The 22,234-nt window shown below is 57.1% G+C and overlaps 6 protein-coding genes across 6 annotated transcripts; 3 read left to right on the forward strand and 3 right to left on the reverse strand.

Annotated features, from left to right (window-relative positions):
* Positions 1-980: 980 nt before the first annotated feature.
* On the reverse strand, positions 981-2,850 carry PLICBS_002671 (uncharacterized protein; the record flags this gene model as incomplete). Its single annotated transcript, XM_018322374.2, has 2 exons — positions 981-2,578; positions 2,640-2,850. 2 exons carry the CDS (start codon positions 2,848-2,850, stop codon positions 981-983), a joined length of 1,809 nt encoding a protein of 602 aa, XP_018179854.2.
* Positions 2,851-3,346: 496 nt separating this feature from the next.
* PLICBS_002672 (uncharacterized protein) lies at positions 3,347-6,045 on the forward strand (the record flags this gene model as incomplete). Its single annotated transcript, XM_018322375.2, has 4 exons — positions 3,347-3,493; positions 3,562-4,755; positions 4,829-5,854; positions 5,917-6,045. The coding sequence occupies 4 exons, from the start codon at positions 3,347-3,349 to the stop codon at positions 6,043-6,045; spliced, it is 2,496 nt and encodes an 831-aa protein (XP_018179855.2).
* A 798-nt stretch (positions 6,046-6,843) lies between these two features.
* Positions 6,844-8,956, reverse strand: PLICBS_002673 (Fe-S cluster-binding ribosome biosynthesis protein; the record flags this gene model as incomplete). Its single annotated transcript, XM_018322376.2, has 5 exons — positions 6,844-6,879; positions 6,946-8,276; positions 8,335-8,749; positions 8,826-8,850; positions 8,937-8,956. The coding sequence occupies 5 exons, from the start codon at positions 8,954-8,956 to the stop codon at positions 6,844-6,846; spliced, it is 1,827 nt and encodes a 608-aa protein (XP_018179856.1).
* Positions 8,957-10,861: 1,905 nt separating this feature from the next.
* On the forward strand, positions 10,862-15,839 carry PLICBS_002674 (uncharacterized protein; the record flags this gene model as incomplete). The annotated part of the gene is made up of 6 exons (XM_065600063.1): positions 10,862-11,272; positions 11,328-11,354; positions 11,411-11,420; positions 11,551-15,135; positions 15,230-15,516; positions 15,546-15,839. The coding sequence occupies 6 exons, from the start codon at positions 10,862-10,864 to the stop codon at positions 15,837-15,839; spliced, it is 4,614 nt and encodes a 1,537-aa protein (XP_065456135.1).
* A 940-nt stretch (positions 15,840-16,779) lies between these two features.
* Positions 16,780-17,847, forward strand: PLICBS_002675 (uncharacterized protein; the record flags this gene model as incomplete). Its single annotated transcript, XM_018322378.2, has 1 exon — positions 16,780-17,847. One exon carries the CDS (start codon positions 16,780-16,782, stop codon positions 17,845-17,847), a length of 1,068 nt encoding a protein of 355 aa, XP_018179858.2.
* A 117-nt stretch (positions 17,848-17,964) lies between these two features.
* Positions 17,965-21,672, reverse strand: PLICBS_002676 (peroxisome biosynthesis protein pex1; the record flags this gene model as incomplete). Its single annotated transcript, XM_018322379.2, has 2 exons — positions 17,965-21,498; positions 21,556-21,672. The coding sequence occupies 2 exons, from the start codon at positions 21,670-21,672 to the stop codon at positions 17,965-17,967; spliced, it is 3,651 nt and encodes a 1,216-aa protein (XP_018179859.2).
* Between the last annotated feature and the right edge of the window lie 562 nt (positions 21,673-22,234).

Consider the following 22,234-nt stretch of genomic DNA (forward strand, 5'->3'; position numbering starts at 1 on the left):
AAGAAGGCAATGGTTGAGGCAGAACTGAAAGACGCCATTTCAGCGTTGAGGAAACCAAATCGAGGGGTCGTCGGGAAGGACATGGCTGAGGTCGACGAGCGTCGCGCCCTGACAGGCTCTTCTGCCAAGAGTAAGTTTGCGGCGCCCCAATTCCATTGATCCCGGTTAACCCGCGTACCAGAAGTTAAGAAGGTGTCACGGACTTCCCTTGGCTCGAATATCGTCAAGGCGACGCCGGCCAATAATCGCTTCTGGGATGCCCTAGCGGCAAAGCGCGAGACTAGCGCAGACTGCGCCCATGAACGGACGGATGAGTTGATACCACCGTCCAGTATCGGCCCCCTGGTACCATCTACCACCTCCTCGATGGGACACAGAGACGCATATGTCGGTAGCACGTCGCCAGCGATCGAGCTGGTAGGAGGGACACCTGTTAGACCAACTTCACAACCGAGCTTCATACGACGGCCAGCAAATGAGGAGCCGGCTATACCCCCTTCCTCGCCACTGATGGAACGGAATGCAACTAGTACCGGTGCATTTTCAATCCCCGGTAGTGCAGCTGGGTCACGGGAAAGGCTGGACTTCTCGACGCCGCGGAAGGGCGAAGTGTCCGCAACGCCGATCAAGAGAACTGCTCCACGACCACACGCAATCAGTGAGAGCCCTGGTGCGAGGGTAGATGCCCAGTCGCAGAAGAAAGTGTCTATATATCAGCGACTTGGATGGGATGATGACTTTGATGACTTGTAACGTATTGGCACGGCATGGCATACGAGGAGTTTGATAGGCGTTTGTTGTTGGACCGGCAAAGGCAGGATGGCATGCAAAGGCATATTGGCATCAAATGGCGCATGCATCACGGATGGGCCGAGAAGACCACTTGGGTATACGAAGCAGCTTATATACATGAATGGCCGTGGCGACAGAGTCGTCCACAACCCGCAAGAGTCTTGGCTACATACGTGAGGACATCAGGTTCAGGCTGCTGCTGGCTCGACTACCATGGTGGGCAAGTCTCTAATATCAACATGCTCCTGAGAGCCCAAGTCCACGACCCGTATAGCGTCAACAGCAACGACACCCTCCCTCAGTGCGAGGAACTGCAGCTCGACGACATGACACGCCCCAGGAGCCAAAGGGCCCACCCGAGTATCACTGCTGAGGCAAACAACATCAGTGGTGTCGACTACCGAGCTCTTTTGCATAGCATGCAAGACGTTCTCGTCCAGCACCGCATCGGCAACTTCCTTCTCCCCTTGGCGTCTAGACGCGGTCGATGGCGGTCGAACAGGTCTCGAGTCATTACGCCGCCGCTTCGGAATCGCGACCAGGGCTAGCTTACGCGGTGGTCGGGACGTCTTCTCGGCAGTCCTGTTGACAACGTAGACGGTCCAGGAGAATATGTCGCCAGCGCGCACGGGCTCGTTGGGTGCGGTGAAGGACATGGTGATGCCAAGATCGGGGAGCGATGCCTCGGTGCGATTAGTGGATGCTTCGAGGGCGGGGAGGGCATCGGGTTGGGTAACAGAGGGAGACTTCAGAGGTGTCATGACCGTTCCACTGCCGATAGAGAGCTGCGCGGGCCGATGAGAACGCTGAATGCCCGTTTCAGCAGCCGTGCCAAAGCTGGGGTTGACGGGGATGGTGAAGTCGAGAGCAGTGCTCCAGGCCATGGATAGGCGAGGAACGCAGAACCCTGGCTCAACCAGAACAGATGCGGATATGGAGATGTCGAGCGTGCCGGTGACGGGCTTGGGGGCAGAGTCGCTCTGATGCGGCCTGATGTGGTAGAGGAAGGTTATGTGGTCGTGGGCTACGCAGCTCAGGGGCAGCTTCATGGCGGTGCCGTCATTTAGGCTCTCGACGGTGCCGTCTGGTGTTTGCAATTTGATCTCGTCCAGTAGGGCCTCGCACTCAAAGTTTGGCGTGAAGTCGACCTCCAGGAGCGCCATCACGGCAGAGCTCAAGGGCACTGTATTGGGGCGGGAGAAGCGTATCCTCGTGTGTATGACGGGCGATATGTTGAGCTTGAGCTGCGGCAGCGCGCGGAGATGGGTCATGAGATCCTGCTGCCTTGTCACAGGCGCCACGCGAGACACGCGCAAGGCTGACAGCCGGGGTTTCACGCCGTTGAGCGCGGGATCATCGGCGAAGGACTCAAGGAGGTTGAAGCTCATTGGAAGGCCGCTCTGGAGATAGCCAGTACCTCGCGCGCTGAGCTCGCCCGCAACCTCGGGCTTGATGCTGGCTGATGCCGAGAAGACAACCGACGGTTGATGAGGGCGCATTCGTGGGCGCGCGAGAAAGACGGGTATTTTCCACATCGCGTACGCATGTTTCTGTGATGCACCCTCATCGGAGACCCCATGCTCCTCGGTCGCGATGAAAGCGTCAGAAACGTCCGCAACGTGGCCGGTGAAGATTGTCTCGGCGGCAGGTGGTGACTCCCTCCCCGGGGCGCTGCGATTGATGATTTGCACCTCTAGAGAGACCACGAGCCTGCGAATTTGCTCGGCAAGCTCTTCATCCCCCAGCCATGGACACTTGAGGATGAGCAGGACAGTGGCCGTCTCATCTGTCAGGCGCGGTCAGCATAAAGGGATTGGGTTCTCATAGAAGTCTCGACACAGACTCACCAAAGTACAGAGAGTCTCGCGCCTCTATAGACTCAAGTATGGGTTTCCCCTGCTCCTTCGCTTCCTCCACAGCTGATCCAAGGTCAAGGTCCGTCTTGGAGGGGATCAGGTAACTCAGATAGGAGTTGTCGGCGAAGCTTGAGCTGGGTTCTTGTGCTTCGCTCGCATTGGCGAGGTCCTCTGGCCCTGCGACCGCATCATGGTCCGACATTTCTGTTCTTCTCAGCACGCGCTGAGAAATGATCCCATGAGTGTGTTGTCGAGAGGCAAACGACCATGGCTCCCGGCAGCGGAGGCAGAGCTCGTCACGGGATAGTGCTTCTAGGTTGCGGGATGCATCCCAGGTCTCGGGTGCTGACAACCGCTGGAGCTCCAAGCCGCGCACAGTGGGGCCCCACTGAGTGACTGCCAGCTGCGCGCCTGGCTTTGCTCCACTTTTGGTCGACCACGATGGCGCACTCGTCCGCCTGGTGGTCCGTGCACATTGTCGATTATTTTCCGAACAAGCCCGCGCGCCTTGAGCCGGCCGTTCTGCAAAGTCACCATCGCTCGAACTGGCTCACCCTCGTCACGCACCCGACAGCCTCTCCCATCGCTGACGACGGCACGAACGCGACGCCGACGCTGAGGCTTGTCTTCTTCGCCGGGGCCAAAAAGCCTCGTGCGTTTTCGAGAAAGTCCGTCGTTCGCAGACACCAGGCGTCGCGATGAGTGGCTTCCCGGGCGCGTACGGCGCGCCGCCAGCCTCGCCGTGGCAGGAGCACCACACCGCCGATGGTCGACCCTACTACTACAATTCCGCCACCAAGGTGACGCAGTGGACAAAGCCGGAGGAGATGATGAGTCCGTCGGAGGTGAGCAAGCCCAGACCCAGAAGTCGCACCCCTCTCGTGACGGTGCGTCGTGCTAACAGGTTCCGCAGCGGGCTCTTGCGAACCAACCTTGGAAGGAATACACAGCCGAGGGCGGCCGAAAGTATTGGTACAATACCGAGACGAAGCAGAGTTCCTGGGATATGCCCGAAGTCTACCGAAACGCCATCGGGGCCACCGACGGCCGCGGCTCCTTCGCCGCATCGCCATCCCAGGGCCAGGCTCCGGCGCAAGGACAAGGGCAGAGTCACCACCGTCAGGGCCACCGTGATCAAGGACGTGGTGCCCGCGAGTCTCGAGACGCACCGCCCGACAGCCGCCACCTGTCGCGATCGTTTGTTCCTGCCACCGACAACGGCCCCGAGTATGCGACCAAGGAAGAGGCCATGGCCGCCTTCGTCAAGGCCCTCAAACGCAACGGGGTCCAGGCCGACTGGACATGGGATCATACGGTGGAAATCCTTTCCAAGGATCCGCAGTTCAAAGCGATTAAGAACCCCAGGGCCAGGAAGGAGGCGTTTACCAAGTACTGCCAGGACATGGTGCTCCAGGAACGTGAGCGCGCCCAGGAGCGGTTCGCCAAACTTCGTGCCGACTTCGAGACTATGCTCAAACGACACCCTGACATTACGTACAATACTCGATGGTCGACTGCCCGTCCCATCATCGAAGGGGAGACCATTTTCCGCTCAACCGATGACGAGGAGGAGCGAGTCAAGCTGTTCTATGAGTACACCGCGGGCCTCAAGAAGGCTCATGAGGAACAGCAGAGGGCCCAACGCAAGGCGGCACTTGATGGCCTCAGAGACTTGCTTCCTAAGCTCAACATCACGGCGTACACAACCTGGGCTGATGGTCGTGATATTATCACCGACATCACCGAGAGTGATCCCAAGTATAAGGCGCTCAGTATGAGCGAGACTATGACCAAGTTTCAGGACCACGTCAAGTCGCTTGAACGCTCCTTTAACGAGAAGAAGCAGATGGAAAAGAAGATGAGATACCGCCGGGAGCGCCGCAACCGGGACGCTTTCCGATCTTTGCTCGCCAGTCTCCGGCGTGAGGGTCGAATCAAGGCTGGCACCAAGTGGCGCGACATTTACCCAGCCTTTGAGACGGACGAGCGCTACCTCAACATGTTGAACCAGGAAGGACCCACCCCAGTCATGATGTTTTGGGACGTGCTTGTGGAAGAAGAACGGGCGCTGCGAGGGCCCCGTACCGATGTCCTTGACGTTCTCGAGGTGGGTTTGAGCTTATTGCGCCGGCTTTGCCTTGCCTTGTTGTCATTCGGCAGTACTAACTCAGCTTATAAAGGACAAGCGATTCGAGGTCACGGCCAACACGACTCTGGACGAGTTCATGTCCATTGTAAAGGACGACCGCCGAACCGCCCGCATCGAGCCTGCTACGCTCGAGCTGATTTTTGAACGCGTGAGCCCTTCCCACTCTCGTTTTAGATTGAACACCGTCCTGAATATCTTCCCCCAGCTTCGTGAAAAACGAGCTGCCAGGCGTGACGATGAGAGACATTCCGATCGCCACGTGCGCCATGCTGTGGACAGTCTCCGCTCCGCCTTGAAACGCCTTGAGCCTCCCATTGTCTTGGGAGACACTTATGACCATGTTCGCCCGCGTTTAGTCAAGCTGCCAGAGTTCCTGGCCGTTCCTTCCGAAGAAGCCGCAAAGTCTGCTTTCGAGCGACACATGCGCCGCCTCAAGGAAAAGGCTGAGGACGAGTCAGGGCGAGCTCACCGAAGAAGCAGCTTCGTTTCCAGCGAGCGAGACGCACCTCGCCGAAATAGGGACCGATCGCGTGGTGAGAGATCGCATCGCGGCGGCCGTTCGTCTCGTCGCAGCCGAAGCCCCGAGCAAGACCCTTATGAGGCAGATCGGCGACGGGCCATTGCGGAGCGGGAGCGCAACCATCGAAAATCAACGCTTGCGGAGGGTGTGCTCACAGGCGACCGCGGTCGGCTTAGCCCGCCGCCGCGACGTGAGCGAGACCGTGAACGCGAGCGAGAAAGGGATCGCGACCGGGATAGGGATCGCGAGCGTGACCGGGATCGGGATCGTGAAAGAGACCGTGATCACCGGGAGCGAGACCGCGACTACGACAGATATGCCCGATCCCGACGAAGCGAAGACGGCCATTACCCTCGAGACCGCGACCGTAGAGAAAGGGACGAAGATCGTGAGCGTCCGCTCCGGCGACCTGTCGACACGCGCTCGGTGGACGAGCTCAACTATGGTGACGAAGCCCCCGCTGGTTCTTCAGGCTCCCGACGCCGACGCCCCGACGATGAGGATGGCTCTGGTCGCAGAGACTCTAGGGACTCCAAGGTACGTTTGCCTGCAACCCAGGCTCTACCAGGAAGACCCTCTTGGCTAACAAATGACGACAGAGAATCAAAACTGAGCAGTCGCAAGAGGCCACCCCGCAGCGTGATGCACGTCAACGCAACGCATCTCCTCCTGCTAAGGAAGCTAGAGACGTCAGAAGTGGCAGCGAGGAAGGGGAGATTGAAGAGTAAGGCGATTCGAAAGCGGAACGCTAGCAGCTACTACAGTACGGCCAGCAACAGCCCTTCATTTGCTGAGAGCAGGCAGATAAACCATGGGTGTGAATCGTGGCTTGACGCAGTGGTCGAGTGTAACGCAGGGATTTTGGGATCACAAGTTTTGCTTGAGAGTCGAAGCACGACGTAAAGGCAGCTGGGCACGAGGTGAGACTTTCAGAGATAGAAGGCTGCGATTGTCCTGTATGAGTCTTATCGAGGAGTCGCCTGATGCAGCGAGTAGCGACTGGCAGTCAGGCCGGTGGCTCAACTGAACGGGAACTACGTGTCAGTGTTGCTAGTCGTCACGCGAGCGTGAGCCGCAGCCGATTTTCAACGATCCGTGCATTCAAGTAGCTGAGATAAATGGCAGACTAAAAGCTCTCTATGCGCTTCCCGCGAGGATAGGAAGCTGACGGCAGTCATCCTGCTTCATCCATTGCCCCTCAATCTGCGAAATGGCTGAGTGGCCCCCGTCGTCGCCAGCACGTCCGCTCGTGAGCGCATCACGGATGCGGAGTGTTGCGCGACGTCACACGTGGTAAAGACAGTGTGAGCCGACTAGAGCCACCATTTCGCAGGACCAGGCAACAGGGGATAGACTGCCGTCACCATTGTTACTCATCTGGATCATCGTCCTCGCCGGCGCCGCCTTCCTGCAGTCCCGTTTCAAGACCATGGCCAGGACCGTGCTTCTCTACCGAAGCTTCATTTTGAACGCCGAATGATGCATTGCGATTGGGGAAAGGGGTATCATGCTCCTTGGTGCCCTTTTCAAGAGCTCTTGTCGGGCGTCTCTTCCAGGAAGAACTGTGAAAGGTTAGGGGGCTGCTTTCATGGCACATACACGTAAGGGGAGGGGGGGCAAGAGCTTACGAAGTTGCCGCTCATCTTTTGCTCCTGGTCGAGCTGAGAACCCAGCTTGTTGATGCGAGGACGGTAGTTGGTCGGGTCGCGACGGAAAGTGACATTCAGGTTCTTCAGGAAGGTGTTGCAGCCAGTAAGGAGCGACTCGGGCCTGTTGGCGTGGGCATCAAGACCCGGCTTGCCATCGAAGACAATGACGCGGTCAGCGAGGTAAGTGGCCATGATGAAGTCGTGCTCAACCACAAACGCGGTCTTCTTGGAGTGCATGATGAATCGCTTGATGACACGAGACGCAATGATACGCTGCTCGGAGTCGAGGTAGGCCGACGGTTCGTCAATGAGGTAAATGTCGGCGGGCATGCCGAGAGACAGAACAATGGCAACGCGCTGCAATTCACCACCAGACAAGTTCTTGACCTCTTGGTCGATGAAGTCGTCGAGCTTGAGGGGCTTGACCACATCGGTCTGGAACTGCGGAGACAAGAACGCCTGCTTAATCTTCTTGAAGAAGAGCTGTCGGACGGTTCCGTCGAACTTGGGGGTAATGGTCTGCGGCTTCATGCTGATCCTCATATCGGGAACGCCAGCCTTGCTGTCGGGCTTGAGAGCACCAGCCAGGAGACGGCAGAAAGTCGTTTTACCCGTACCGTTCTCTCCCATCATGACGATGATCTCTGAGTCGGTGAACTCACCGGCATCGATACGAAGCCGAAAGTTACCGAGTGTCTTCTCCATCTTGGGGTAGTTGAATGCACGAGAGCGGTCAATAGCAAACTCGTCGGTGGTTTCGGCGATGCGGAACGTCAGGGACTCCTCGCGGAATCGAAGGTTTTCCGTCGGGATGTGGCCATCCAGGAAAATGTTGATGCCTTCGCGGACCGAGTAGGGCATTGTCACCACACCATAGATGGCGGGCTGACCGTACAGGACGCAGACGTAGTCGGAAAGGTAGTCCAGAACAGACAAGTCGTGCTCAACGACAATGACGTAGTCGTCGTCTCGGAGCAGGGATCGAATCATTTGGGCAGCACTCAATCTCTGCTTGACATCCAAGTATGACGAAGGCTCGTCGAACATGTACACATCGGCCTTCTGGACACATACAGTGCCAATGGCAAAACGTTGGAGCTCACCGCCAGAAAGGAGGGTGATGTCTCGGTCCATGATGTGGCCAAGCTCCAGGACGTCAATCACATCGTCGGTGTTGCCAAGAGAAGCTCGGCTCTCAATAAGAGCCCGCACGCTCTTCTCCGGGCCTCGGACTGCCTTGGGGATCTGGTCGACATACTGAGGCTTGACGACAGCCTTCAGATCATCTTCCAGGAGCTTTGTGAAGTAGTCTGCGCGCAGTTGTAAGCCACTCATGCATCAATTCACAAGCAGGACGGTTGGACAAACTTTGCAGCTCAGAACCACGGAAGTGCTTGATAACGTCATCCCAGTCCGGAGGATTGTCGTGGCGGCCCAGATTAGGCTTGAGCTTGCCGCTAAGGATCTTCAACGCGGTACTTTTGCCAATACCGTTTGTTCCGACCAGACCCAGGACTTGACCAGGACGTGGCATAGGAAGGCGGTGGAGCTTGAAGCTGTTGGGGCCATAGCGATGGGTCACCTGGCTCTCGAGGTTGGTGGGCAGGTTGATGATCGTGATGGCGTCGAAGGGGCACTTCTTGGGACAAATACCGCAGCCGATACAGAGTGACTCAGAAATGAAGGCCAGTCGAGACTCGGGCGTCACTTCAATGCAAAGCTTGCCGCTGCGAACGACGGGGCAGGACTTCTTGCATTCCTGGCGACACTTGCGAGGGCGGCACTGGGAGTAGTCGGTCAGTATGGCGGGGTTGCGCGAGGGGCATTGAGGGGTTGGGACGGGTTTCGGGTCGACGAACTTTGTCGCTATTGACAATAGCGATACTGTACGCCTTGATGTCAGCAAAAGATGCCCCAAGCCCTAGTCGCCATAAACGGCGACAGGCTTCCTTCGACTGTCGTTCACATACCGAGTGAGTCTGTCCGACATCGTGGCGGTGGCTGGCGAAAGCTGTCCAGGGTAGTCGAAAAAAAGTGGCGAGGGCGCACAAAGACACGCCGTTCGAGCGCAGAGAGTTGATTGACGGAGTAGGCAAGACGATCACCACGCACGTACGACGAAACCAGGCACGCGGAGCGCTCAGGTTAGAAGTCTCGCGGGGACGCAGTGGAGTTTTAAAGGACAGGAAAAGTCGAGCAGTTGTGGTGGTGACGAGGAGGTGTGTGGTCATCAATTTTTCTGTGAATGGTCAGTTTGGCGGGGCAGGGCAGCCGTGGCGGGGTCTTGGGGAGTCACAGGCACTGGGGGGCCACATTTCCCTGCCTGTTAACGCAAGAAGTCAAGGCCACATGTCGTTTCGTCGCGTTTGAGACTTTGACGACGCCGGTCTGCTATCTCGTAGGCCGGATCGCCCAACCAACCGCACGTTTCCCGCAGTCTATATCGGGGAACGCCTGGGATCGGGAATATATTTGTGAGTACTCGTACAGCGCTTCACGGAGTACACCGAGTCAGTGATCGGGCCTCAAAAGTCAACATCACAAGTTCGCAGTGCTTGAAGACGTAGATGCGCTTACCCACGAAACACCCCCGCCGAGGGTATCTCGGGAAAGGCGTGAAACCTTGCGACTCTCAATCTGGCCTCGTGCCGTCCTCAGCACCCTCGCCGGGCCGTTTCCCGTGATACATTTCTGATTGACCTGCAATCCTACATAGTACAGATGATCCGGTAAGACAGGATAGCTGTTAACACTACGAAGTATGGGCCCCCATACCAAAACGCAGTGAATATTCTTTCCAGTAGTGTTTCACGAGATACTGGTGGCTCTGGGAGTTTGTATTGCCATTACTCGGCCGCGCGTGGCCGGTTTCCATCTTCGTCCTAATTTGGGAACCTACGACAAAAGCGCAGCTTTGGTTCCTGGCCCGGCAAGTCAGTTATGACTCACTTGCGGTACGGTCAGCCTGTTGCATATCATCATACCAGTGTATACCTAGTGGCAAATACTCGAAAGACCATCGTGGGGGCGCCCTGGAGCATTCATTCAGCACCAAGAGAGTCTAATCCGGGTGTGGTGTGGAAAGGAAGGCTGGCAGCATGCTTACAGGGCGATCACGTGAGGCGGGCCCGCCGGGGAGTGCATCCATGGATAGGTGCACCACTGTACTGGACTGATCTGGACCCGTCAGCGCTGTGTTGGCGCTGCGACCGCCGGCCGCGCTGTCGGCCCCGGCCCCCGACCTCAGCCTCCAATTCTTTCCTGCCTCTGCCTATTCTCTCTCCACCAGTCCTTTTTTGTGCCATTCCCACACCCCGACCCTTCAACACCGGCAACCCCCATCTACCATCCGCGACACAGCATCGACCTTGTGCCTTCGGAACGGCATCCGACCGTCTTTCAAATGCTGCTTGGTGCTTGAGGGTCATCTTCGAATGACTGGTGAGTTGTCCCAGCCCAATCCCTCACCCGTGTACTGCACACGAGCAGCCCATATGCTTGTCTGCATCTCCCCCGGCCAGCCTCGACATGACGATGCCGAGCATCGTCGCATAGCATCATAAGCTGTCTGTACGATGTTTCCGACGCGCTTGGTCGATGGAATCGATGACTGTCGATGATGCACGCCCGCTGGCGTATCGCACACAGTCACCCTGCTCCTCGATTGACTCTCAATGGCCTCGCCTATCTATGTCAGCCTCGCCATCGGAAGCGTCGCGACCTTGCGACGGCGGCCATCTCCCATGCTAGAGCATGGTATTTGGTATCCAACGACATCCATGCGCGTCGCGAGAGTCGCCTCATCACCTCGATGCTCCTGCTGTGCCCGCAACCAAGTGGAACGGCTGCTAACGTTGTCTCGCTTCAGCCGCCCGTTTTTGTGGAAGCCGCAACGATGTCCTCCCCTACTGAGGGGGAAGCTGTCAACGGAACCGTGTCGCCCGCAGAGTACAAGGCATCGCCGCCCCTTGCAGACAGCAATAGAAGCGAAAGCGAACACCTCGATTCCCAGAACACACCGGCCGAGCGCTCCTCCGCGTCACCAGTCGAAAACCACAATGGAGATGCTCCAAACCACTTTCAAGAAGACCGTCGCATGTCGGACAGTGAAGAGTCCAGCGCAGGCAACGCGTCTGATGATGGTGACTTCGACATGCAGGATGGTGTCCTATCTGACCACGATGACGACGCCGACCGGAACCGTGCCAGCTCTGCCGACTCTTCTCGGCCATCGAAACGCAAGAACCCATTAGAGGTGGACGATTATATCCAAGCCAATCCCGAACTTTATGGTCTCCGGCGAAGCGTGCGTTGCCATCAGTAAATGCCTCATATGCGACGCGGCTGACATCTGACCCCAGACTCGAGCGAGAGAAACCCGCAAGCTCGTACGTGTAGCACAATATCAGCTCCGTTGGAGCTGGCAAAGCTAATCCATTCCCAGGCTGAGTCGAGTGAGTCCGAGTCCGACGTAGCACCGTCGAACCGGCGCCAGGCAAAGCGCCGTCGCGTGAACCAATCGCTCTCTTGTGAGTCCCTCGTCCCTCGCCGCCAACCGACCTTTCGCTGACATCAAGCTTCTAGCGTCCAAACGCGGCACGCCTGCTCTACAGCCCTCCACGAACGAATCAGACTCCGACTCAGACGTCTATGGCGGTGCACGAGCGAAGAGCCAGCAGAAGAAAGCAAGATTGCAACGCGAGTCACAGCCAACCCTGGCACTAGCGGAAAAGAGATGGTCGAACCGTCGTGCCGCACAACAGGTGCAACAGGGTGCATACGAAGAAAGCGACTTCGAGGACGAAGAAGAGCTCGAGGTTGGCGACGAATACTACGTGGCTGATTACGTCGACTCCTCACCATACGTCGAGAAAGTCGTTCGCCACCGACTCCGAGACGGCCTGGAGTTGCAGTATGATGCGAGCCGACATGATTTCGAGTACTTCATCAAGTGGCAGGGCAAGTCGCACTTGCACGACACTTGGGAAACGATTGAAGAGCTTCGCAACGTCCGCGGATTCCGGAAGGTGGAGAATTACTTCCGCAAGCTCGTTGAACTGGAGCTGGACATGCGTTTCGGCGATGACATTCCCCCAGAGAGCAAGGAACAATTCTTCCTCGACCGCGAACGAGATGAAGAGGCGTTCGAGGACTACACTAAGGTCGAAAGAATAGTCGCCGTCCGAGACGGCGACGAAGACACTGAGTACTACGTGAAGTGGAAAGGCCTTACTTATGAGGAGTGTACCTGGGAGCTTGCGTCGGAGATCAGCGCCGAGTTCCAGGACAAGATTGACCAGTTCTTGGATCGCTCTTCCCGGTCCTGGCAGTCTGATCGACGAGAAACCAACATCGACACCCGATCGCGGATGACGAAGCTGGAGAGGCAACCCGATTACATCAAGGGCGGAGAACTTCGGCAATTCCAGCTGAAGGGTCTCAACTTCTTGTGCCTCAATTGGACTCGCGCAAACAACGTTATCCTCGCCGACGAAATGGGTCTTGGGAAAACGGTCCAAACAGTCTCCTTTCTAAGCTGGCTGCGGAACGCCCGGGGGCAGGAAGGCCCGTCACTGGTCGTCGCGCCGCTGAGCGTCATCCCCGCTTGGTGTGATACATTCAACACTTGGGCTCCCGACTTGAACTACGTTGTCTACCTCGGCCCCGAAGATGCACGAAACATCATCAGAGACAATGAGCTTATCGTTGGGGGTAACCCAAAGAAGCCCAAGTTCAATGTCTTGGTGACTTCGTACGAGTTCATCTTGCAAGACTGGCAATTTCTACAGTCCATCAAGTGGCAGACACTCGCTGTTGACGAGGCTCATCGCCTCAAGAACCGCGACTCCCAGCTGTACAGCCGGCTCTTCAACTTCGGTGTTCCTTGCAAAATTTTGATCACTGGCACACCCATTCAGAATAACCTGTCCGAGCTCTCGGCACTCCTCGACTTTCTGAATCCCGGAAAAGTTGTGATCGATGAGGATTTGGAGTCTTTATCTGCTAATGATGCGCAAGAGAAGCTGCAAGATCTCCATGCCTCCATCGCTCCGTACATTCTCCGCAGAACCAAGGAGACGGTGGAGTCGGATCTACCCCCCAAGACGGAGAAAATCATTCGCGTGGAGTTGTCCGACGTCCAGCTGGACTACTACAAGAACATCCTCACTAGGAACTACTCTGCGCTTTGCGATGCCACCGGTGGGCACAAGAACTCACTTCTCAACGTCATGATGGAGTTGAAGAAGATCAGCAACCACCCCTACATGTTCCCTGGTGCAGAGGAGCGTGTACTGGCTGGCAGCGTCCGCCGTGAGGATCAAATCAAGGGCTTGATTGCCAGCAGCGGCAAGATGATGCTGCTCGACCAACTTCTTTCGAAACTCAAGAAAGATGGCCACAGAGTGCTCATTTTCAGCCAGATGGTCAAGATGCTGGACATTCTTGGAGACTACTTGTCCTTGAGGGGCTATAAATTCCAGCGCCTAGACGGGACAATCGCTGCCGGGCCTCGCCGTATGGCCATCAACCACTTCAACGCCGAAGACAGCGAGGATTTCTGTTTCTTGCTGTCGACCAGGGCTGGCGGCCTCGGCATCAATTTGATGACCGCTGACACGGTCGTCATCTTTGACTCCGACTGGAACCCTCAGGCAGACTTGCAGGCTATGGCTCGAGCTCACCGAATCGGCCAGAAGAGGCCCGTCAACATCTACCGGCTTGTCTCCAAGGAGACGGTTGAAGAAGAAGTCCTTGAACGAGCACGAAATAAGCTTCTCCTTGAGTATCTGACCATACAGGCCGGAGTGACGGATGACGGCAAGGCCAATATCAGGGAGAAAATGCACGAAAAGGGCTTGAAGACGGACGGTCCATCGTCATCTGAGGACATTCAGATGGTGCTGAAGATGCGCTCTTCCAAGATGTTTGAGCAGAGCGGCAACCAGGAAAGGCTTGAGCAACTCGACATCGACTCAATTCTTGAGAATGCTGAAGTCACCAAGACGAAGGTGGACGATAAGATCAATCTCAGCAGCGGCGGCATCGATTGGGATAACTTCATGCAAGTCACCGATGTCAAGGTTGACGACATCAATCTCGACTGGGACCAGATCATTCCAGCCGAGAAGCTGGCTGAAATCAGGGCCAACGAGGAGAAGCGGAAGAACGAAGAGTACGTCGCCAAGCTGGCCGCCGAGAACGCACCTCGCAGAGCCACAATGAAGAGCCGCAATAAGGAAAATGACAGAGCAGACCGCCTTAAGAAACGGCAGCGAGAACAGCAGCAAGAGGAAGAAGAACAGCGAGCTCTAATGGCGGATCCTAAGCGCCCGCTGAACGACAAGGAGCAGCGAAACCTCATCAAGGCCTACTTCCGTTTCGGTTCCATAGATGATCGCGGTGACGACATCATCCAGGAAGCCAAGCTTGGCGAGCGAGACCCCGAGTTCGTGAAATCCGTCTTGGAGGACTTCATCAAGACAGCCAAGGAAGCCATGGAAGACAACAACGTCAAATTGGCCGAGGAAGAGAAGAAAACGGGCAAGACCTTGACCAAGAAGGACAGAAAGGCTGTGTTGATCGACTTTGGCATGCTGAAGAAAGTCAATGCCGAAACTGCTATCGAGCGACCGCAGCAGTTGCACATTCTGAGACAGGCCATCCGAAGCCAGCAAGACTGGAGGTCCTTCCGCCTGCCGGATGCCACGAAGGGCGCCAACTACAGCTGCCCTTGGGGGGCCAAGGAAGACGCCATGCTCCTCGTGGGCATAGACAAGCATGGTTTCGGTGCCTGGGTCCAGATTCGTGATGACCCAGAGCTGGAAATGTCTGAGAAATTGTTTCTCGAAGAGCATAGAGTCGGAAAGAAGGAGGAGCGCACGAAGGCGAACGACAAGCTCAAAGCACCAGGCGCAGTACATCTGGTCCGACGGTCCGAGTACCTCCTCTCTGTTCTACAGTCGAAGCATTCCGGTGACCGCGTGACTCACAAGTCCGCGGAGAACCAGCACCGCAACAGCAAGAAACACCAACTGGCGAATGGACATCGTGGGAGCGGCACAGCGTCACCCGCCCCCCACGCGGCCAAGAAGGCTCGCGAGCGTGAGAGAGAGCAAATCCAGCGCGATGGAGACCACGCCCGGCCTCGTAGCCACGCGGATGATCGCGGTTCCGCTCGGCCGGATTTCAAGCGTAAACACGTCTCCAACGATGACGGCCGCAGCCCAAAGCATCGTCGTGCAGATGACGGTCGCCGCTTGAGTTCTCACGGCGATGATCGTGATCGACACGAAAAACGGAGGCAGCGTGAAGATGAAGAACGTCATCGCGAGAGACATCGACACCGAGATGATCATCGCCGGGACGATCGACGACGAGATGATTATCGCCGAGACGAACACCGCCGAGACGACCATCGCCGGGACGACCATCGCCGGGATGACCATCGCCGGGACGACCACCGCCGGGATGACCATCGCCGAGACGACCATCGCCGGGACGACCATCGCCGGGATGATCATCGACGCGAAGACCGCCAACAGGGTCACCGTGAGCGGGATCGCGAAGCGCGGCCGCAGGATGAACGCAGAGCCAGCGCTCTTCGGCGTCTCGACGACTTGCGCCGCATCGGCGACGACAAGGATCAGCGTGACAAGGACAACGACGCCATGATTTGGTTTCTACTGAAACCAGTACGTGCAAACTTCGAAAAGATTCTTTCAACAACCAAGGAGAATGTGAAGTCCAGCAAAGAACGAGCAAGCATTTTCGGCTCGGAGTTGGTCGCCATTGGCGGCTTTCTTGACGAGCAGTTTTCGCACTCCGCCGCGAACGAGGCCCTGAAGAACAATTTCTGGTTTGTTGTCCAATAGTGGAAGAGTCAATGACACGTGCTGATGCGTATCTAGGGACTTTTTGGCGGCTCTTTGGCCCGTGGATGACACCAGCAACAGTGTCACGGGTAAGCGATTGAGCAATATGTATCGCACATTGCACGCTCGGAACGCGGCATCGGGATCCAGCACCGCCCGGACCAACGGCGCTGGTTCCAGTCGCTGAGCAATCAATGAACTTCGAACTTGCCGCATCAGAAGCGTGGCATCAATTGGACTGTGATTTTTATCTTTGGCATTGTCCTGCATCAGCCGGAGTTTGGCACAACGGTTGGGGTTTCTGTTTTCGGCGCGGAAAATTCGACAGCAACATACCCCGATATGCATGAACAGACACGAGTTGAGTGGAGGAATTGGTTACGGCCGGCTGGCATGGGCGCGGCTCGCGAGTCGGTCCTTCAGAAGAGCCTTTCTTGTCCTGGTGGCTTTTACATACATTTGGCATGGCATGTCTTCCCCAGAGGGACCCTGTCCTGCTGCGCAATGCTCTCGGGCGACTGTGTTGGACGGGGAAAGCCGCCGTCGCAGGATTCAGCTCGCTTCCTTGCGACGAGGCAGAGGAAGCAGCTGCGAGGCCATGAATTCGCGTCCCAAACGAAAGCTGGACCTCATAGAGCACTCAGAAGTGTTTGTTGCGTCAACGCATACGCGCAAGTCTTCTACGGCTCACGAGCCTGACTGACTTGCGTGATAAATAGACTTGTGCAGTATTGAACGTGCACGCACGCCGTGATCGTTGCTGATGGTGTTGGCTGGGTACTTCGTCAGCGAGTTGGAAACTACGCTCGAGCTCGTACGTTGACTCGTTCGATGACTGACTTTCGGCCCCACCCAACATTAGAATGTCCACGGTCAGGAAACCTCATCTGTCGCCGTGACGGATTTTTCTGGTCACACATAACGCCGTCAGGGTCTCAGAATGTCAGCCAAGAATTGGCAGCACGAATTGGACGCGGCGCGCGGCGCTGTCCTGCGCGCGGCCAAGTTGACCAAAAACGTGCTCTCCACCGTCAGTGAAGTCTCCAAAGCGGACTCGTCGCCTGTCACCGTCGCAGACTTTGCAGCTCAGGCACTCATCATCAGCATCCTCCACGAGATATTTCCGGATGACGCATTTGTCGGCGAGGAGGATGCCGGGGTCTTGCGCCGCGAAGCCGGACTGAGGGAGCGCGTGTACGAGATCTTCTCTGCGGCTCGGGACGAGGCGACGGACCAGCAGGGGCGGCAGCAGCAGCGGTACACGGTGGACCAGATGCTCGATTTCATCGACATGGGCGGTCGCGGTCAGGGCGGCGCACATGGGCGCTTCTGGGTCATGGACCCGGTGGACGGGACTGCCACGTTTCTGCGCGGCGAGCAGTATGCCGTGTCGCTCGCGTTACTGCAGGACGGCAAAGAGGCGCTCGGTGTGGTCGCCTGCCCTAACCTGAAACTCGACGACGCCGGACGGATCCGCGAGTCCAGCATCGACAAAGACGGACTGGGCATCATGCTCTCCGCCGTCAAGGGCCAAGGAGCCACCGTCACCGCCCTGATCTCTGCCGACGCCAGCACGCTGCCGGAACCCGTCTCGTTGGAGCAGCTGCAACCGCCGTCCGAGCTCTCTGGCGCGCACATAGTCGACTGCTCACTCAACCCGGCCGCCAGCCGGGCCAAGATGCAGGAACTGGCTTCTCGACTCGGCGCCGAGTTCCCCGGGACGGACGTGTGGTCGTCGCACATCAGGTACGCGGCGCTGATTGTCGGAGGCGGTGACGTCCTGATCCGCATCCCCTCTTCGTCCGGCAGCAAGTCCTGCATATGGGACCACGCAGGTGCGCAGCTCATCTTCACCGAGTTGGGGGGCAAGGTGACCGATCTCGACGGACGTCCCGTCGACTTCAGCGCGGGCAGGTACTTGAGCCAGAACAGGGGCCTACTATCGGCCAGGAAAGACATCCACGCGCGGGTGCTGGCTGTTGCCCAGGAGTTGATGCCGGACAATTGATCACTGGGGGTTTCTGCTCGCTAGGTTGTAGTACAACATGATGTAAATGGTATATACAGCTCTCAATACACTGAGCGCCACTATATGTGTTTAGTGTACAGAAGATGCAGAGGGTGACTACATCAAGCTACTCCTCCCACCGATCTCCATGCTCCCTTGGCCGTCCTTCATCTGCCCGCTCCTACCCACGACGAACTCCCGATAGATGCGTTCTAGTCGAGCCCTTTCCTCTGAGCTGATACTGGCCCTCGTGTTGTCGAGCGCCTTGACCAGATGCGACCATTCGATGACAACCTCCCTATGCTGCGGCTCTTCTTTCGTCTCGACGTCAGGAGCAGCGCCGTGAAGAAGCCCCTTACGCGCCTCCTTGGCTTTCTTGCGGGTAAGTTTGATCTGCTCCAGCTTTGACATGATGGCAGCGTTCTCGATGAGCGCGGCAGATTTGCTCTGCGGGACGACCCCATTTGCGTTTGATTTGCCAGAGTCTGCGCCGTACCGAAACTGGACAAAGCTGGGTGTAGAGCTCTTGGGGTTGGAATGGCTGCCGGAGCCCTGGCGAGGTGCACTGACGTCGAGCACATCGTGAATCGCCTCAAGTTGCGCGTTAGAGACGAGCGCTTGAAGGTCGGCTCCCGAGAAACCCTTCGTCCGACGGGCCACTTCCGTGAGCGCATTGTCTGACTCGGTGAGCTCGGCGGATAGCCGGACTTTCTGAAACAGGGACTTGATGATGTCAAGTCGGTCCTCTTCAGCTGGCATGTCGCAGAGCAAAGACTTATCCAAACGACCGGGGCGAAGCAGCGCAGGGTCAATAAGGTCAGGACGAGACGTCGCCGCCAGGACGTAGACGCCAGAGAGCCCTTCAGCACCATCCATCTGGGTGAGAAGTTGGTTCACCACTCTGTCCGTCACTCCCGTGCTGTCATGACCTCTCTTAGGTGCGATGGAGTCGAACTCGTCAAAAAAGAGAATGCAAGGCTTCGCCGCCTGCGCTCGGTCAAACAAGTCTCTGACACTCTTTTCAGAGGCGCCAATATACTTGTTTAGGATCTCAGGGCCCTTGACGCTGATAAAGTTGAGGCCGCACTCGCCAGCAACGGCACTGGCAAGCAGAGTTTTGCCGCATCCGGGGTAGCCGTACAACAAGAGACCAGATCGCAAGCGCAAAGGACATTGCGCAAAAATAGGAGCATACTTGGTCGGGTACTCGAGAGTTTCGAGCAAGACTTTTCGAGTCTCCTGTAGGCCTCCGATAGACTTGAATGTGGTTGTGGAACTCTGAAGGGGAACATTTCGGAGAGATGCAGGGGTGAAACCTTTGAGCGCCTTATCGAAGTCCTCTCGAGCAAGACGGACTGGGCCGTTGGCATCTGATGGAGAGTCGCTGATGGAGCGAATGATGGCTTCGTTCCTAGCCCGCGAAACAAGCACAGTCAGGTCTCCAGGCATGTAACCATCAGTCAATCCCGCGATGTCCAAAAAGTCGAGACTCGAATCGAGAATGAAGCCACCGTCCGTGGCGTTCGTCTGCTGCCGATCCGAGCCATGCATCCAGGCATCGCTGTCATCAGCGAGCGCACTGCCATCCGACGTTGGCGGCCGGCTATAATCGCTTACGGCGTCGTTCCCATCTTCCGCAATCACAGCACCCTGTCTGGCAATGGATTCCATGACTCTCCGTCTTGCTTCCTTATCGGGCGCTTTAAGCTCAATGATCTCTCGGACGACATGGCCACTGACCACAACGTTGTTCATGGAGTCTTTTCCTTCGGCGGTAGCGAGCAGGACAACGTTGCTGTCTCGTGTGCAGTATTGCCGCACTATGGAGCGGATCGTCTCGCTAATCTGTCGACTGCGGCCGTTGTCATTGCCGACCTGAAGCTCAGTTTCTACCGGGCAAAGTCGATCGAGGTCGTCAAGGACCACGAGGGCTTTGCCTCCAAGCCTCGCGCCCCAACTCGCTGACATGAATACGCGATTGAGGGTTTCTTTGATTGTCGATATCCTAGTTTCGTCGTTGACCAGTTTCCGGCAGGGGTAGTAGACAGTATAAAAGAGACTTTCTTGGCGTAGTTTTTCCGCAAGATGCTTTGCGACACTGGTCTTGCCGGACCCCATCGTGCCGGTCAAGAGAACGGAGGAGATGTGTGCGAGATGGGATTGAAGATTAGAGAGCAGCGAATCAATACCGACGAGTAGCGAGTCATGCGCCGGCTGCAAGTCGAGTCCATCGGGATCAGCCATCCAGGGTGGCCTAGGTTGGGGTTGCTGGAATTCGATCGGAATTTTTGGATCCACGCTCGACATCCACAAAGTCGCACCCTTCGGCTTTTCCTGTGACGCAAAATCGGCGCTGTACTCGAATCTGACGATACCACCTTCCCAACCTTGTGGAGCTTCTAGTCCGTCATAGACTCCAACAACTATGCCATCCGTCATAGGGCCATGAAGCAGACCATCAAGACCCTTAGGTCCGCTGTACATATGCCTGAAACGTTTTGCGGATTCTTCTTTCTCGGCCTTGGTCTCGCTGCCGAATTTCAAGCCTGTGGTCGACTGTGAGCTGGATGCAAAGGGAAAGACTTTGATCTGCTGCACATTGCCGCGTTGCAGCTGCTGCGGAGCGGCCTGGATCTTGACAACGCCACCAACGATGCCGCTGCAACCCAGTGCTGCGCAAAGAGGTGACGAGAGGGCGGCAGTTTGGCCATTAGGCGGGTCGTCCCATGGCTTCAATGCCGCTACCACCTTGGAGGTGGCGAGACTTGTTGCTGGCGTAGAGCCATCCTCTGGCTGCGGCTTCTGCAATCCAGCAGGCTTTATGACGTCGACAACTGCGTAGTTTATACCTCGGAAGGAGTTGGAGAACAGCAGGTCGCGGTCGACCCATACACTGAGGTCGGTGCAACTAGGTCCCTCGTCAAACCATTCGTTGCAGGCAGCCTTGTCTATGGCTCGAAGGAACATTGTCGGCCGCGGCTCTTCCCTTGCACTCCGTCTCCTAACGGTACTGGCGCCGCTACGCCTCGATTTCGATGTGCTCGCCACACTGCGATGATCGCCAGTGCTTTGAGAGCTCTTCGGCCTCGTCTTTGGCGCAACGATGACCTCAGCGTTGGGTGAGAGTTTCACAAATGGGACGTCCGCCGGCGGCGCAGGATCGAGCGACACAACTTTTATGTTCGCGGTAGATGTTGGAGACAGGTGGAGGGTAAGCAGATGGGGAGGCACGGGCGTGCTGCTGTTCAGCATATACGCTGGGTTCGGCAGCGCCCGGATTTGCGACTGCAAGTTGAGCTCGAGAAAGGTTGCATGCAGCTCGATGATCTCCCAGTCTTCTGGAGTCAAGGGTTCGATGTTGATCGTGTGCGCAATCGGAGGGTCGACATGTACCGTCGCGGTAACCTTTTGGCCCTCGGCGAGGCCCAGAGCGTTGGCCAATGTTGCATCGAGCTCGACCATCTGTATCTCCTGGTCGCGGGATGAGCCCCTCGAGCCTGTCAGGCCATCCCGACCGACGAGTGGCGCCGCTCTTCGCTTGCTGGGCATGCCCGTCCATCCCACAAAGACAGATTGCGGAGCTGCAGAACCCGACGGCCCGCTCGTCGGCGAGGGCCGATAGCTAAGTTCAACAACAACATTCTGGACGGGCTGTACAGCATGTCAGACATGAGCGCAAAATCGGGGGCGCCAAAGGGGTCTGCGTACAGTATTGACGTTGACTAAAAGTGAGACCAGGGATGGAGGGAGATTGACGAGGCAGCTCTTCAGGTGGACGAGCGCGAGCTCGGCCGCGGTTGACTGCGCGTTCTTTCGAGGAACCATTGCGAGCTCCTGTGGGGGATCAGGGGGCTAAGGGCTCATCGAAACGAGCTTCGTAAAAATGTTGCGACACAGCCCTGGGCTGAGTGGTGTTGCTGGTCGTGAAGATGGGGGAATGACGGCGGGAGTTGGAACTCGAGGTGAATTCAATTGCTCCGACCCCAGACCGAGGTAAGTCACACGTGCCGACAACGCGGTGGGGCGCCGGGGAAGGAGCATTGATGGTTGCAGACTTCCGCCCCGACCGCCCCTCCCCCCGCTGATGCGCGACCGCGGAGCTCATGCGCCATTGTGGCGCCAAAACCACTTTACCGTTCGTGGCGGTGCAGACGCGCGACGCGAAAAGTCGCGTCCAGGGCATTCGTGGAGACGCCGCCCTGTCTGAGAGTCTAAGACCCCTGCAGCCGCTCCCAGCCCACCAATTTGCGCAGCTGCCCGTTGTCGACGCTTAAGACTTTCGTCGCGACAACCAACTTGCGAAGCTCGCGCCAACCTTTTCCCTTCATCCCGCGAAGCCCGCAGCCACCTAGCAGACACGCGGATTTCCATTACCACGACCGATCAG

The sequence above is a fragment of the Purpureocillium lilacinum genome, assembly GCF_023168085.1.
Source record: "Purpureocillium lilacinum CBS 284.36 DNA, scaffold_2, whole genome shotgun sequence".
Lineage (NCBI taxonomy): Eukaryota > Fungi > Ascomycota > Sordariomycetes > Hypocreales > Ophiocordycipitaceae > Purpureocillium > Purpureocillium lilacinum.